This window comes from Enhydra lutris, unplaced genomic scaffold (genome assembly GCF_002288905.1).
Source record: "Enhydra lutris kenyoni isolate GAN:26980312 unplaced genomic scaffold, ASM228890v2 scaffoldscaffold7, whole genome shotgun sequence".
NCBI classification, from domain to species: domain Eukaryota; kingdom Metazoa; phylum Chordata; class Mammalia; order Carnivora; family Mustelidae; genus Enhydra; species Enhydra lutris.
The window spans coordinates 25,264,868-25,278,069 of NW_019154091.1; the positions used below are offsets into that span (position 1 = coordinate 25,264,868).

General features: G+C 34.5%; 1 protein-coding gene across 6 annotated transcripts in view; it reads left to right on the plus strand.

Moving 5' to 3' along the window:
- Nucleotides 1-13,202, plus strand: part of LOC111142002 (oxysterol binding protein like 8) — a 159,825-nt gene that overhangs the window by 45,594 nt on the left and 101,029 nt on the right. For 3 of the 6 annotated variants that reach the window (XM_022494921.1, XM_022494922.1, XM_022494923.1), the window contains exon 2: nucleotides 1,999-2,107. In XM_022494921.1, the coding sequence (XP_022350629.1) occupies nucleotides 2,066-2,107 (42 nt within the window). In that variant the 5' untranslated portion in view covers nucleotides 1,999-2,065. Of the gene's footprint in view, nucleotides 1-1,998; nucleotides 2,108-13,202 lie in introns of those variants that run through there. The other 3 variants (XM_022494927.1, XM_022494926.1, XM_022494929.1) reach the window with 3 other exon arrangements.

The following is a 13,202-nucleotide window of genomic DNA, read 5'->3' on the forward strand; positions in this document are numbered from 1 at the left end:
ATCTAGCAAGTAGAGGGGAACGCCTTCACTTATGTATTTTAAGTGCCTAATATGATGTCTAGGAATAAATAAACCCTTAAAATGGAATGGGTAGGATGAAAAAAATTGGTAAAATACTTTTGAAGTTGAAGCTTCCTGTGGGTGTTTTATTATTTTGTTTTTAGTTTTGCCAATTTCTAGAATAATGCCTGTCAGTATTCAAGTAATTTTAGTGTGCATCTCAGACATAAGTAATTTTTATATGATCTGTTTTGGATCATTATTCATACAGGTAATTGAGGTGACATTCAGTGCAACAAGTGTTTATTAAATGTCTACCATGAACTAGCACTGGGTAGAAAGATCAGTAGAATGCAGTCTTTGTTCCTAAAGAGAATTAGATCATGAGAACAAATAATTACAATACATTGTAATACATAAAGTAAGGAGGGATACCTAAGGTTTATAAATTGGAAGTCCACTTAGCTTGGGCTGATTGTATTGGTTATATCAAAGAAACCAAATGATAGCCCTCCAAAGCCCAATTAAAAAGTATTATCCCCACTGTTCATACTTCATTGTAGCCTTTTATATTTGCAGAAACAAGAAAATGTTTTTCAGACTTAAAGAAAGGACCAGAATTTTGCTCGCTTACTGATTTTGGTTTTGTTAGTGCTTTTAAGGAAGGATTATTAGAGAGGTTATTAGAGATATTTGAATATATATAGTTATTGTAAGAGTTCAGTTTGGAGGTTTCTTAAAAAAAGTTCAGAAGAGGGGCGCCTGGGTGGCTCAGTGGGTTAAGCCGCTGCCTTCGGCTCAGGTCATGATCTCAGGGTCCTGGGATCGGGCCCCGCATCGGGCTCTCTGCTCGGCAAGGAGCCTGCTTCCTCCTCTCTCTCTCTGCCTGCCTCTCTGCCTGCTTGTGATCTCTGTCTGTCAAATAAATAAATTAAAAAAAAAAAAAAAGTTCAGAAGAAAAAGACTTGTTATAAAGACATGCTTCTAAGACTTTAAAAATAAAGATATAAAAGTGATACGAATTCATTGTAAAAATGGGAAAACACAGAAACACGAAGAGTATTTTATATATAATGTTCTATAATTTTCCATTTCCACCTAATTGGCCCTCATTCTAGTTTATGTATAAAGTAAATACGTAAGAGTATGTAAAGACCTACCTGATTTTTAGAAGTTGCTACATGATACTCCATTTTATGTCTATAGTATAATTTAAGCAAACTCCTAAAGATTGACATTAAAGTTCGAGTTTTCTCATCATTTCTATTACTTTGTTGGATGTGTTTATATATCTTTGTGCATTTGTATAAACAAATATGGCATAATTATTAGCCTCAAAATTACTGGATTAAAGTATACATATTTTTAAATTGCCCTGCCAAAAATTGTTATAATTTATATTCTTCTCCCAAAGTATATGAGAATACTTTGTCCTACATTCTTGCCAGTGTTGGCAATATTAGCATATTTGCCAATGTAATCATGAGAAAAAAGAACACTTATTTCCTTAATTGTAGGTAGATTTAAACATTTCACTCCGAACAGTCTCTTATCTGTGACCTTGTTCTTGCTGTTCGTTATTTGGTATATTTTCTTTTCTTCATTTTTTTTCTCTGAATCTTTACCATTCTTTTTTTTTTTTTTTTAAAGATTTTATTTATTTATTTGACAGACAGAGATCACAAGTAGGCAGAGAGGCAGGCAGAGAGAGAGGAGGAAGCAGGCTCCCTGCTGAGCAGAGAGCCCGATGCGGGGCTCGATCCCAGGACCCTGGGATCATGACCTGAGCCGAAGGCAGAGGCTTTAACCCACTGAGCCACCCAGGCACCCCAATCTTTACCATTCTTAAAGGCCCATGTCAGAATCTGTTTTCTCCATGATTGGATTTCCCAGCAACCTCATCCTAAAATGATTTCTTCCTCCTAATATACTTACTGATTTTTCCATTTCTCACAGTTTTATACTAGTCCTAATACATAGGATTTTTTTTTCTTTCAGGATTTTCAAATTTACAGGATGGCTAAATATTAACGGAAAGAGAAGCATATACTTACCCTCTTTCACTATGGATGCGGGTTTGGCAGATGGAGAACCTGATCAAACTTCGGTGAGTGGTTCAAATGTAGCATAATAAGGTACTATCACCTACAGCTATGAAGTGTTTGATGTAAGCCATCATTTTATCTTAAAAAATGTATTTAAAACAAACCTAAAAAATTTTAAAATAAATCTTTAACTCTTGCTGGTATGAAAATGACAGATATTTTAAAGCTTGAAGTAGAACCCAGTCAGTTTTCTGATATTTCCATCCTATCTCCTTCTCTGCTTACTTATATTAATTTGGTTCCAACCCTTGGGATGGTAAATTCTTTGGGATAATGCAGAGGCCAACTTTTCTATGTTTCATATCGCTATGGAATTATATTGAAATGTTTGCAAATTTTAATTTAGTGAAAGTCCTTCGTTCAGACTCAGATTTAGGGACAGTCTAATGATTGATAGCAAAATGCTATTTTGCTTATTTGTGTTAAATTGTTCCCAACCTTTTTTGAATTTCTGGTTCAGACTTGTTTTAGTTTCTTAAAGGGTCAAAGAAAGTTAAACTTTAAAATAACTTGTTAATAGAAAATAAAATGGACATGGAAGTAACTTGGTTTACGAAGGTTATTGTCACAGCGATTATGAAAGGAAAACTGATGGTAGGTTATTTTATTTTCACTATGATTTCAACAAAAAGTTAAGATTAAAACCTTGTCTTAGAACATGTATACTTTGCCGTAAATATCTTATTTAAGGTTAGTGGACTTAACTATTTTAGCTGAAATATTTTAAATCTCATTAATAATAAAAATGCCAATAATAACAACAGTTGCTATTCTCTAAGTGTGTGCTTTGTCAGACTGCCCTCACAACAGCCATTGAAGGTAGGTATTTGTTTATTCTCACTTTTAAAGATAGAGAAAATGGTTCTAAGCTGAAGGTTAATTATCTTCTCTAAGAGCTCACACAGCTTAAGGGGTGTTTCAGTACTTTGCCACTAATGTATTGGCTCTGTGCCTGTTTTTCTGAATAGAATTACTTAAAATTTACTGTTATCTTTTTTTTTTAAGATTTTATTTACTTTATTTATTTGATAGAGATCACAAGTAGGCAGAGAGGCAGGCAGAGTGAGACAGGGGAAGCAGGCTCCCTGCCGAGCAGAGAGCTCGATGCGGGGCTCGATGTGGGGCTCAATCCCAGGACCTTGGTTTCACAACCTGAGCCGAAGGCAGAAGCTTTAACCAGTCACTGAGCCACCCAGGTGCCCCTCTTTTAAACTAATATCTAGACAGTATTAAATTCTATACCAGAATATCTGTGATGTATTAATAAAATTTAATTCATTTTTAATTCCAAATTGTGCTGATATTTAGAGAGATTGGAGCAAGATATTTAAAAAGCAATGAGAACAGTTTTCTTTTTCTTGTTCATTCGTTTCTTTTGTGAAATATTGTAGCTTATTATAGAGAAAAAAATACCAAAAATTTCATTTGCACTACTCAAATATTATGTATTTGAAACTAATCTTGAGATCTACTTTTGAGTTACCTATTTGTAAAATATCACCTTTGAACTGCACCGCCTAAGCTGGTTACTGTTTAGATCTAAGAGAAGTGGATAAGTACACGGGCTCTATAGACATTTAGCTACATATTAGAAGCTAAGCTTTGTTGCTTAGTTGTATGACCTGGGTAGTTAATTAAATTCTCTAGGCTTTCAGTTTCTTCATCTATTATATAAAGATAATAGTAATATTTACCTCCCAGAATTGTTTTGAGGTTTTGTTTTGTTTTTGTTTTTGTTTTTGTTTTTAAAGATTTTATTGATTTGTCAGAGAGAGAAAGGGAGAGAGAGCACAAGCAGGAGGAGCCACAGGCAGAAGGGGAAGCAGGTTCCCTGCTGAGTAGGAAGCCCAGTGCCAGACCTGATCCCAGGAGCCTGGGATCCTGACCTGAGCCAAAGGTAGATGCTTAACTGATTGAGCCACCCAGGCTTCCCTGTTTTGAGTTTTAATTGGGATAATATATCTATAAAGTGGCTATTATAAAGCCACAGACATTATAAACATCCAGTAAATAAAAGCTATTACTACTATTGTTGATAGACCTAGCTGTGTTAAGCTTTCTGTCCAAAAAGATAAATAATTAGAAGGCAGGAGAGGCAGTAATACACATTGAAAAAAGCCCTAGGCTATTCAGTAATTTTGGCTTTATACTTTCTCAGAATCTCAGTTTTTCTTCCTAAAATATTGAGGCAAATACTCTACTTCAATAAAAAAATATATAGGCAAGAATATTCCTTCTGAGTACTTGATAGCATCAGTATGATCAAGAGAAACCAGAAAGTTCTTTGAAAATATGAAGTAGTGTGTCAATATGAGTTCGTAGTGTTTTTAAAAATGATCACAGATACTAGTTTTTAAGATAATAGTAGACTTTTTAAAATTGCCGCCTTTATACAAAGTACTATTCCTGGTGAAGGGAATGCCAAGATATATACAATATATTCTGAATTAGGTTTATTTGGGGAAGACTAGAGAGATGGATAGATAAGGCAAAAACAGATTTACTCAGTGTTAAGTGATGAACATAAAACAAGGCAAGATTTACAAGCTGTGAAGAGTGGGTGGTTGTTATACACTGGGGTAGTTAGAAGAGTTTTCTTAAGAGAACATGCACTTTGACTAGCACAGGTAAATAGTATAGGATTGAAAATGAGCAAGGAGAGTATTCTAGGAAGGAAGGATAACAAGAGGCAAAGCTAAATGGGGAGAATTAACTGCTTATGGCTTTTTTTTTTTAAAGGGAGAAATGAATTAGAAAAATTAAGGTAGATTGGAAGATAGTGCTATTTACAGGAAAAATGATTCATGAGGCAGAAAGAGACCAAAATTGTAGGTTTTGAGTGCCATACCCGGGATTTTGAACTTGAATCTGAAAGCCGTAGTATATCATTGAATATTTTTATGTAGATCAATGAATCTGGAAGTAAAATATAAAACAATTAGGAAGAGTAAAAGATACTAAGAGACTATTATAGGAGTCTTGGTGTGAGATTGTTGAAGTTTGGACTCAGTATGACTGTCAGTGTCCATTAATTTAGTATTCTTCTTCCACAGGAGATTACTTTTTCTTTTTCTTTTCTTTTTTTTTAAGTAGGCTCCACTCCCAGCAGGAGCTTGAACTCACAACTCTGAGATCAAGACCTAAACTGAAGTCAGGAGTTGGACACTTAACCCATTGAGCCAACCAAGCGACCTTACTTTCTCTTTTAAAAAAATTCTTTTGCCCATTCACTATTCCACTTGTGTATAGTTCAGTTTTTGTGGCAGTGTTGTCTTAATTAGTAAATATTGAAAAAATAGGAATTGAATCTCTGTACACGGAACTACTATATTTCAGGGCACAAGTATACATTTAATATGTATCTTATGGTAGTTTTTAAAAGTCCAGAACTTAGACCACTTTAGCATTTAACCACTAAGAAATGCTTAAAGTGTAGGAGTTAAATTTTTATTAATAGATTGAGGTAGATTATGTGAAGCTTTTTTTTTTTTTTTTTTTTTTTTAAATTCAAAACCTGAATAGGTTTTTCACCTTAAGGACAGTCATTGTATTTTTAAAAATATTTTATATATTATTTCTGTTGCTGGAAGGAACCTTCTTTTAGAAGGTCTGTTAGAGGTAAAAATCTTTTGTATTATAAATGAATTATATAAATGACTTCAGAAGAGAACATAGTTTTTAAAATACTCGTGAATCTTTTGTATTATAAGACGCTCTCAATTGAAGTAATCTTTCTTAAGATTCTGATGTAAATGGGGTACTTTGAATCAAAGAATTTCTGAAATGTAAGGAAATGCAAAGATGATTTAGTTCAGTAATTCTTAGAATGTAGTAAATGAGTGTCTTTCTAATGGACCTAGAGATTATCCAGCTTCCTGAAACTTTTATTTTTACATACTTACTAGGTGATTTTTTTCATGTTTACTGTGATTTGGTGTTCATAAAGTAAAATTGGTATGTTACTAGACTTCACCAAGAGCTTTAAATCCTATTCTAAGAAATGTGGCTACTATATATAATATTTGGCAACATTGTATAGCTTGTATATTTTGCCATGCCAGTTAATGGAATTGCCCCAGTATTTGGTAACATCAAGTATTATTTTGAGTGGTCCTAAATTATGTAAATTTTTAGGTTGCAGAGATCTTTAATGTAAAATAATGAAACAACTAGAAATTTTAGTCACCAGTTTGTTACCTACATATTTGTTCTCTCTTTTATTAAAAGATTTCTTTCTAATAGCTGCTTCTAACTGTAAGAATTTATATTTTAATCACATTTAAGAGTGGTGCTATCTTTCTTGAACTTTTTATTATGGAAAATTTCAAATATATTTTTAAAAAGATGGACTAGTGTAGTGAATCATCATGTGCTTATCACTTGTCCTCAATAATTAACAATTCAGGTCAGTGTTGTATCATCTGTAGTCCGACCTTCCTATCCCATGTTTTTTTGGAGCAAATCCTGGATAAATCATTTTGTTTGTAAGTATTTCTGTAAATATCTCTAAAATATAAAGACTTTTCTTTAAACTTCAACCATAATTATCATTAGTATCCTAAAAACAAGTAATTCTTTAATCAAATAACTAGTCAATGCTTAAATTTTCCTGATTGTCTCATAAATATTATTTTCTTATAATCCTTATGTTGGCCTTGGTTGATAAGTCATTGAGGTCTTTTTTTAATCTTTTAAGTCTCTCTCGTATCTCTTTTTAATTTTTCCTTTTCAGTTTATTGAAATAAATAAATAAGGTAGTTTGTCCTGTAGAATTTCCCACAGTCTGGATTTTCCCCCATGGTGATTATTTAATGTGTTCTTCAGTCACCTAAATTTCTCGCAAGTTGGTCAGTAGAGTTAGAGACTTGCTCGACCCTTTTTTGACAAGTATACTTATTGAGGGTGTTGTGTATTACCATCAGGAGGCATATAATGTCTGTCTCTCTTCTTGTGATAATAGCAGCCATGGATGATCATTGCCTCGATATGTTAATTCACTAATGGTATAAATTAATGTCCTAACTGGCTTACACAAATGGGGACTGGAGAGAATAACTGTGACTAGTCCTTACCTTTCACACAAACCAACCCACATATATTTTATCTTTTAAACTATTAATCATTTTGCCTTTTTACAACTTTGTTGAACCTTCTACTAAAGGGAGACAGTTTTTAAAAGGATAAAGCAATTTGACAAATATGCTTTATGCTTTATTATCATCTTTAACTTATGAACATTACAAGTTAGTAGTATTCAATATTTGTAATGTTTGCACTTCACAAGTGGGAAAATACCACTCAGTTATTTCTTACTGTAAGGGTACTTAGATTCTATCTTATTATAGCTTCATTTTTTTGACTTGTTAAATGTTCTTATTAAAAGCTTGAATAATATAACATAAAAAATTTGCAGATATATAATGGGACTCTAATCACCTCTAATGGGAGTTGAAAATAGCTTTTTTTAATTGATATTTTATTTGAGAGAAAGAGAGCATGAGCAGGGGGAGTAGCCTAGGGAGAGGGAAAAGCAGCAGGGAGCCTGACTTGAGACTCGATGCCAGGACCCTGATATCATGACCTGAGCTGAAGGCAGATGCTTAATTGACTGAGCCACCCAGTTGCACAAGAGTTAGCTTTGAAAAAGAAAAATAACCAGTGATTTACACAGTACATCGGCAGAATTCTAAGCCAGAAATCTTTGGTATTTCCATTATGCTTGGAAAGCTTCTTCAGTAAATGGTATTCGATGTTGTTTGCCTCTTTTCTCATTCTCTCATGAGTGTACGGTGCACTATTCCAGAGACTACCTGAGGTGCTGATGTCATCAATCTACTGGCTAATGGAGTGTGTGCTAGTGTATTCTTGTGTTTTCAAGTTTCCTTAGTTCAGTTTTTTACTAAGCAATGCTTTTTTATTTAAACAAACTCTATTTTTTAGAATAGTTTTAGGCATAGAAAAAAATTCTAGAGTTCCCATATACTTTTTACTCAAATTCCCTTATTATTAACACATTTATGGTACATTTGATATAATTAATGAGTCTAGGTTGATAACATTATTAACTAAAGTCCATACTCAATTCAGATTTCCTTAGTTTTTACCTGTTGTCCTTTTCTGTTCCAAGATCCTATCTAGAATAGCACATTACATTTAGTAGTCATGTTTCCTTAGGGTCCTCTTGACTGTGATTTCCTTGTTTTTGATGGCCTTGATAATTTTGAGAAGTACTGGTTAGATATTTTGCACAGTGTCCTTCAATTGAGATTTGTCTGTTTTTCTCTGGTCCTTATGGGTTTTGGGGAAGAGACCACAAAAGTAAAATGCCATTTCATCACATCATTGCCGAGTGTATATACTGTCAATCTGACTTGTCATTTTTGATGTTGATTTTGATTATGTGGCTGAAATAGTGAGTTTCTCATTTTTAATTTATAATAGGGCAAATAGCAGTAGGTATAATCCACAGTAAAGAACAGTTCTTTGCAGTCTTCAGTAATTTCTGGGACAGTGAAGGGATCTGGACCCCAAAAGTTTGAAAATTCCTCAAGCCTTTAGTAATTAACACTTTAAAGAAGAATAACTTATAGCTACCTGATATGAAAAGAGGGATCCAGAAGGTGATGGGGGTGGGGGCAGGGTAGAAAGAAGAAATGACAGGGTCTTCAGGAATGAGGGAGTGATGATCATGATAAAATTTAACTATTAAAAAATTGTAATTTAGTGCTAGCACTATGATCTCTATCTTTCAAGCAGTTTTTGTTTTGTTTTGTTTGTTTTCATTTTGACATTTACAGATACTGGTTGAATGCTTACCTATTTTGTCTTTAAGAGTTTTAATGTTTTGTCTGATTCATCTGCAAATAATATTTTATTTCTTTCCAGTCCTTATACAGTTAGGACTATTGTTCTGTGTATGTATGCCTGCAGGTGAAAGTTGATGGAATGGTTATAGTGTTTTATGTTTTTTCAGAAATTAATCTATTTTTTTATAATTTTCAAAATCATTTAAGATTTATTATTTTGTTACTTTTTGGAATACATTGTGCCCTATTTAAGGGGTCTCCTCTTTGGGGAATGTGGCACTTTTGTTTCTGTTTTTTATCTCTCATGTTTTCCTTCTTTTCTTTTCATTATGCCTCCTTATTGAATTCCTTCATCACTCTTCCTGCTCACTAATTTATTTATTATATTTGTTTTGCTTGTCAATCCTGCTATATACCTTGTTTCATCATAATATTTTTTTTCATCATAATATTTTTATACTCATTATTACTAGCTGCTTTTCTGTGAATGTTTGGTTATAATTCATTTTTACAATATCCTCTCTTATCTTTTTGAGCATATTTATTATCATTATTTTAAGTTTTTGATGGGTTTGGTTCACTAATTAGTTCTCCAGCTGAGACTCTTGAGTTTTTCTTTCATAGCATTTGGACTCCTTAGGATATTAATTATTTTTGTTTATGAGTTTATACTTCCTTTGGAATAATATTCTCTTGGGAATAATCATTGCTTTCTCTGATTGATACTGTCCTAGATAGAAGAGAAAGAGCCTAGGGGCTCTTTCAGCTGATCTAGGGAATATATGTTGTAGAGTAGAAGAATCTCTTAAAATCATTGCTTCATCATTTTCTACTTGCCCTCGCACCAATATTTCTGTTTCTTAGGGAATTTTTCTGTGTATTTGCTCTGAGCATAGCTCATAGTCACAAGCTGCCTCTCTAGTTGTTATCACTTAGCTCATTTGGGGAAAAGAGCAGTGAGAGATAGTGGTCAACCTCCTTTCCTGCAATACTGCAGCTGGACATATGCACAGTTCTGTTCTATTCTATTTATTTTTAAGTAGTGGAGCCTAGTGTGGGACTTGAACTCACGACTTAGATCAAGACCTGAGCTGAGATGAAGAGTCAGATCCTTAACCCACTGAGCCACCTACAGTTTAAAAACAAAGTGTTTAGAATGGTGTTTAATGTTTCTAGTTGGTATTACATCATGTTCTACCCTGGTACTGAGGACAGGGTGGGCAGTGATCTGTCCAGTATTGCCAAGAAAAGGCACAGAAAGAGGACTTCCAACCCTCCCTCCTATCCTCAGGCTTTTTCTCCATCTGTCGTACTATACTCGTTCTGGTCTAAGGTTGCCTGCCATACATCCATCTTTAAAGATAGGTTCAGGGAGAGTATTAGTTATTTCACTAGTAAATAACTCAGCTCCCATTTGTAAAAGAAGCTGGTTACTTTCTTTTTGGCTTTGTGTTCTCTGTATGTAGAATAGCTGTGGTGGTAAGTGAGAGGGGACTAAAAAAATCAAAAGAACAGCAGCATTGTTTTTAACAGTTCATTCCTATTAAGACCTTTGGCTGCTGTGACATGCCCATAGTTTAAAAAACAAAAGTAGAACTATTAAGCACTTAACTTGCAAGTAAATAGATTATCCAATAGAGAGCTATTTGTTTTGCTAGACTAGACTTGAGGAGAAACAGGTTTCAAATTTTGTTATTTCTTTTAATATCCATAAATAATGCAATCATTCAGTTTTTAAAAGTATGGATTGAAGATTTTTTATGAACATTTTTACTTGGTGTTTCTCCTGTTTTAAGACATGTGGGTGCTTCTGTAAGCAGAATATCATTAAAGCCACTGCTCTACATTTAACCTTTTTTTTTCCTGAAGATTTTATTTATTTGAGAGAGCAAGTGCACGTGCGAGTGCTTGAGCAGTGGGAAGGGTAGAAGGAGAAACCAACTCCCCAACTGAGCAGGGAGGCCCCATGTAGGGCTCTATCCCAGGACCCCAGGATCATGACCTGAGCAGAAGACAATCTCTTAACAGACTGAGCCACTCAGGTGCCCTTCTACATTTAACTCTTACTTAAATTTCTTCTTGTATTTTTTTTTAGAAAATAAAATGTATCCTATCAAACCTCAGATTAGCCTGTGAAGGATTAGAATTTTAGCACGTTAGAGATACATTAGCCTGGGTGACTCAGTCAGTTAAGTGTCTGCCTTTGGCTCAGGTCATGAACCCAGCCAGGGTCCTGGGATTGAGTCTTGCCTTGGGCTCCCTCTGCCTCTCCCTCTGCCTCTTCTCTCTGCTTGTGCGCTCTCTCTCAAATATATAAATAAAAAGTCTCCCCTCACCCCAAGAAAATAAAACTATAAGAAATTAATAGCAACTAACATTTGTTAAATTTCTGTTCTGTGCCAGAAGCTATTCCTAGTGCTTTTCAAGTAAACTTACGTAATTTTCTAATAACCTTATGAGATAGCATTATTACCCTCATTTAATGCGGATATTAATTTAATACCTCATTTAATAGAAGATAACACAGAAATAAGTAAGTTGCCCAGGGTCATACAACTAGTAAGTGGCAGAACTGAGATACATTTGGCTCCATAAGCCAAGCTTTAATTATTTTCCTATACTGCATCTCAACCAAGTTAGAATCAGAATATACAGATCCTTGAATACAGTTTCTATAGTTTGAAATTTTTGTTTTTAAGGTAATGTCAGACTATTGAATTTTTTTGTTCTTGTTTTTTGGAGCAAAACCTGTTTAGAATTGTGACTTGGGAAAATCATCTTGCAAAATTATGGGATATTGCAGGGACAACCAGCTAAACATTATAGAGCTATCTCTGAGGTGTCTTGAAAAATCCCAGTGCCCATGTTGCACCCCTGTTCATTTGAATTAGAGTCTCAGAGAGTGAGATGCAGACATTAGTACTTTTTAAAAGTCTCCCAGTTGATTTTTGGCCAAAGTTGAGAACTATAAAAATAGAGGTGATTAGCCCAGGGAATAAGTTAGCATGCAGTTGTGTAATCTAGGTAGAAGGCATTTAAAACCTATAGGGTAATAGTAGCTGAATAGAAAATATGTCCCTTTTGGATTTTGCTTTTTTTCCCTAGATTTTTAGAATTTGCACATTCCATATTTGGGTTAATTTATTAGTATGGAGAACAAACAAACAAATGTATTTTTGCATACTTAACTATGTGTCCTGATCTCAGCTTGGTGTCTCACATACTTTCTCATTTAATTTCCGTAGTACTGTGGGGTAGACGTTTACTCTGTTTTTAAAGATGAAGAAACTGAGACTCTGAGGGAGTTAGTAATTTTTTCTAAGATCACATAGCTAATCAGTGGGTCATGTTAGGATTTAAATACATGTACTCTGATTTTGTTATTCTTGTCATTGAATGTAAAGGCTAATGTTTTTATCATAAATTGATCTATGTCAGGCACAGCCTTTTAAAATTTTTGTGTGCATTACCTAGTATAATGTGTACTTGAAAAAGTATGTGATACATGATCTATTTTATTTAACTCAAAGCTTTGTTCTCCTATAACTAATTTTTTTTATTTTATTATTTTTTTTTTCAGCATAACAGTATTCCTTGTTTTTGCACCACACCCAGGGCTTCATGCAATCCGTGCCCTCTCCAATACCCACCACCTGGTTCTCCCAATCTCCCACCCCCCGCTGCTTCAAACCCCTCAGATTGTTTTTCAGAGTCCATAGTCTCTCATGGTTCACCTCCCCTTCCAATTTCCCCCAACTCCCTTCTCCTCTCTAACTCCCCTTGTCCTCCATGCTATTTGTTAGGCTCCACAAATAAATGAAACCATATGATAATTGACTCTCTCTGCTTGACTTATTTCACTCAGCATAATCTCTTCCAGTCCCGTCCATGTTGCTACAAACGTTGGGTATTCATCCTTTCTGATGGAGGCATAATACTCCATAGTGTATATGGACCACATCTTCCTTATCCATTCGTCCGTTGAAGGTCATCTTGGTTCTTTCCACAGTTTGGCGACCGTGGCCACTGCTGCTATAAACATCGGGGTACAGATGGCCCTTCTTTTCACTACATCTGTATCTTTGGGGTAAATACCCAGTAGTGCAATTGCAGGGTCATAGGGAAGCTCTATTTTTAATTTCTTGAAGAATCTCCACACTGTTCTCCAAAGTGGCTGCACCAACTTGCATTCCCGCCAACAGTGTAAGAGGGTTCCCCTTTCTCCACATCCCCTCCAACACATGTTGTTTCCTGTCTTGCTAATTTTTGGCCATTCTATAACTAATTTTGA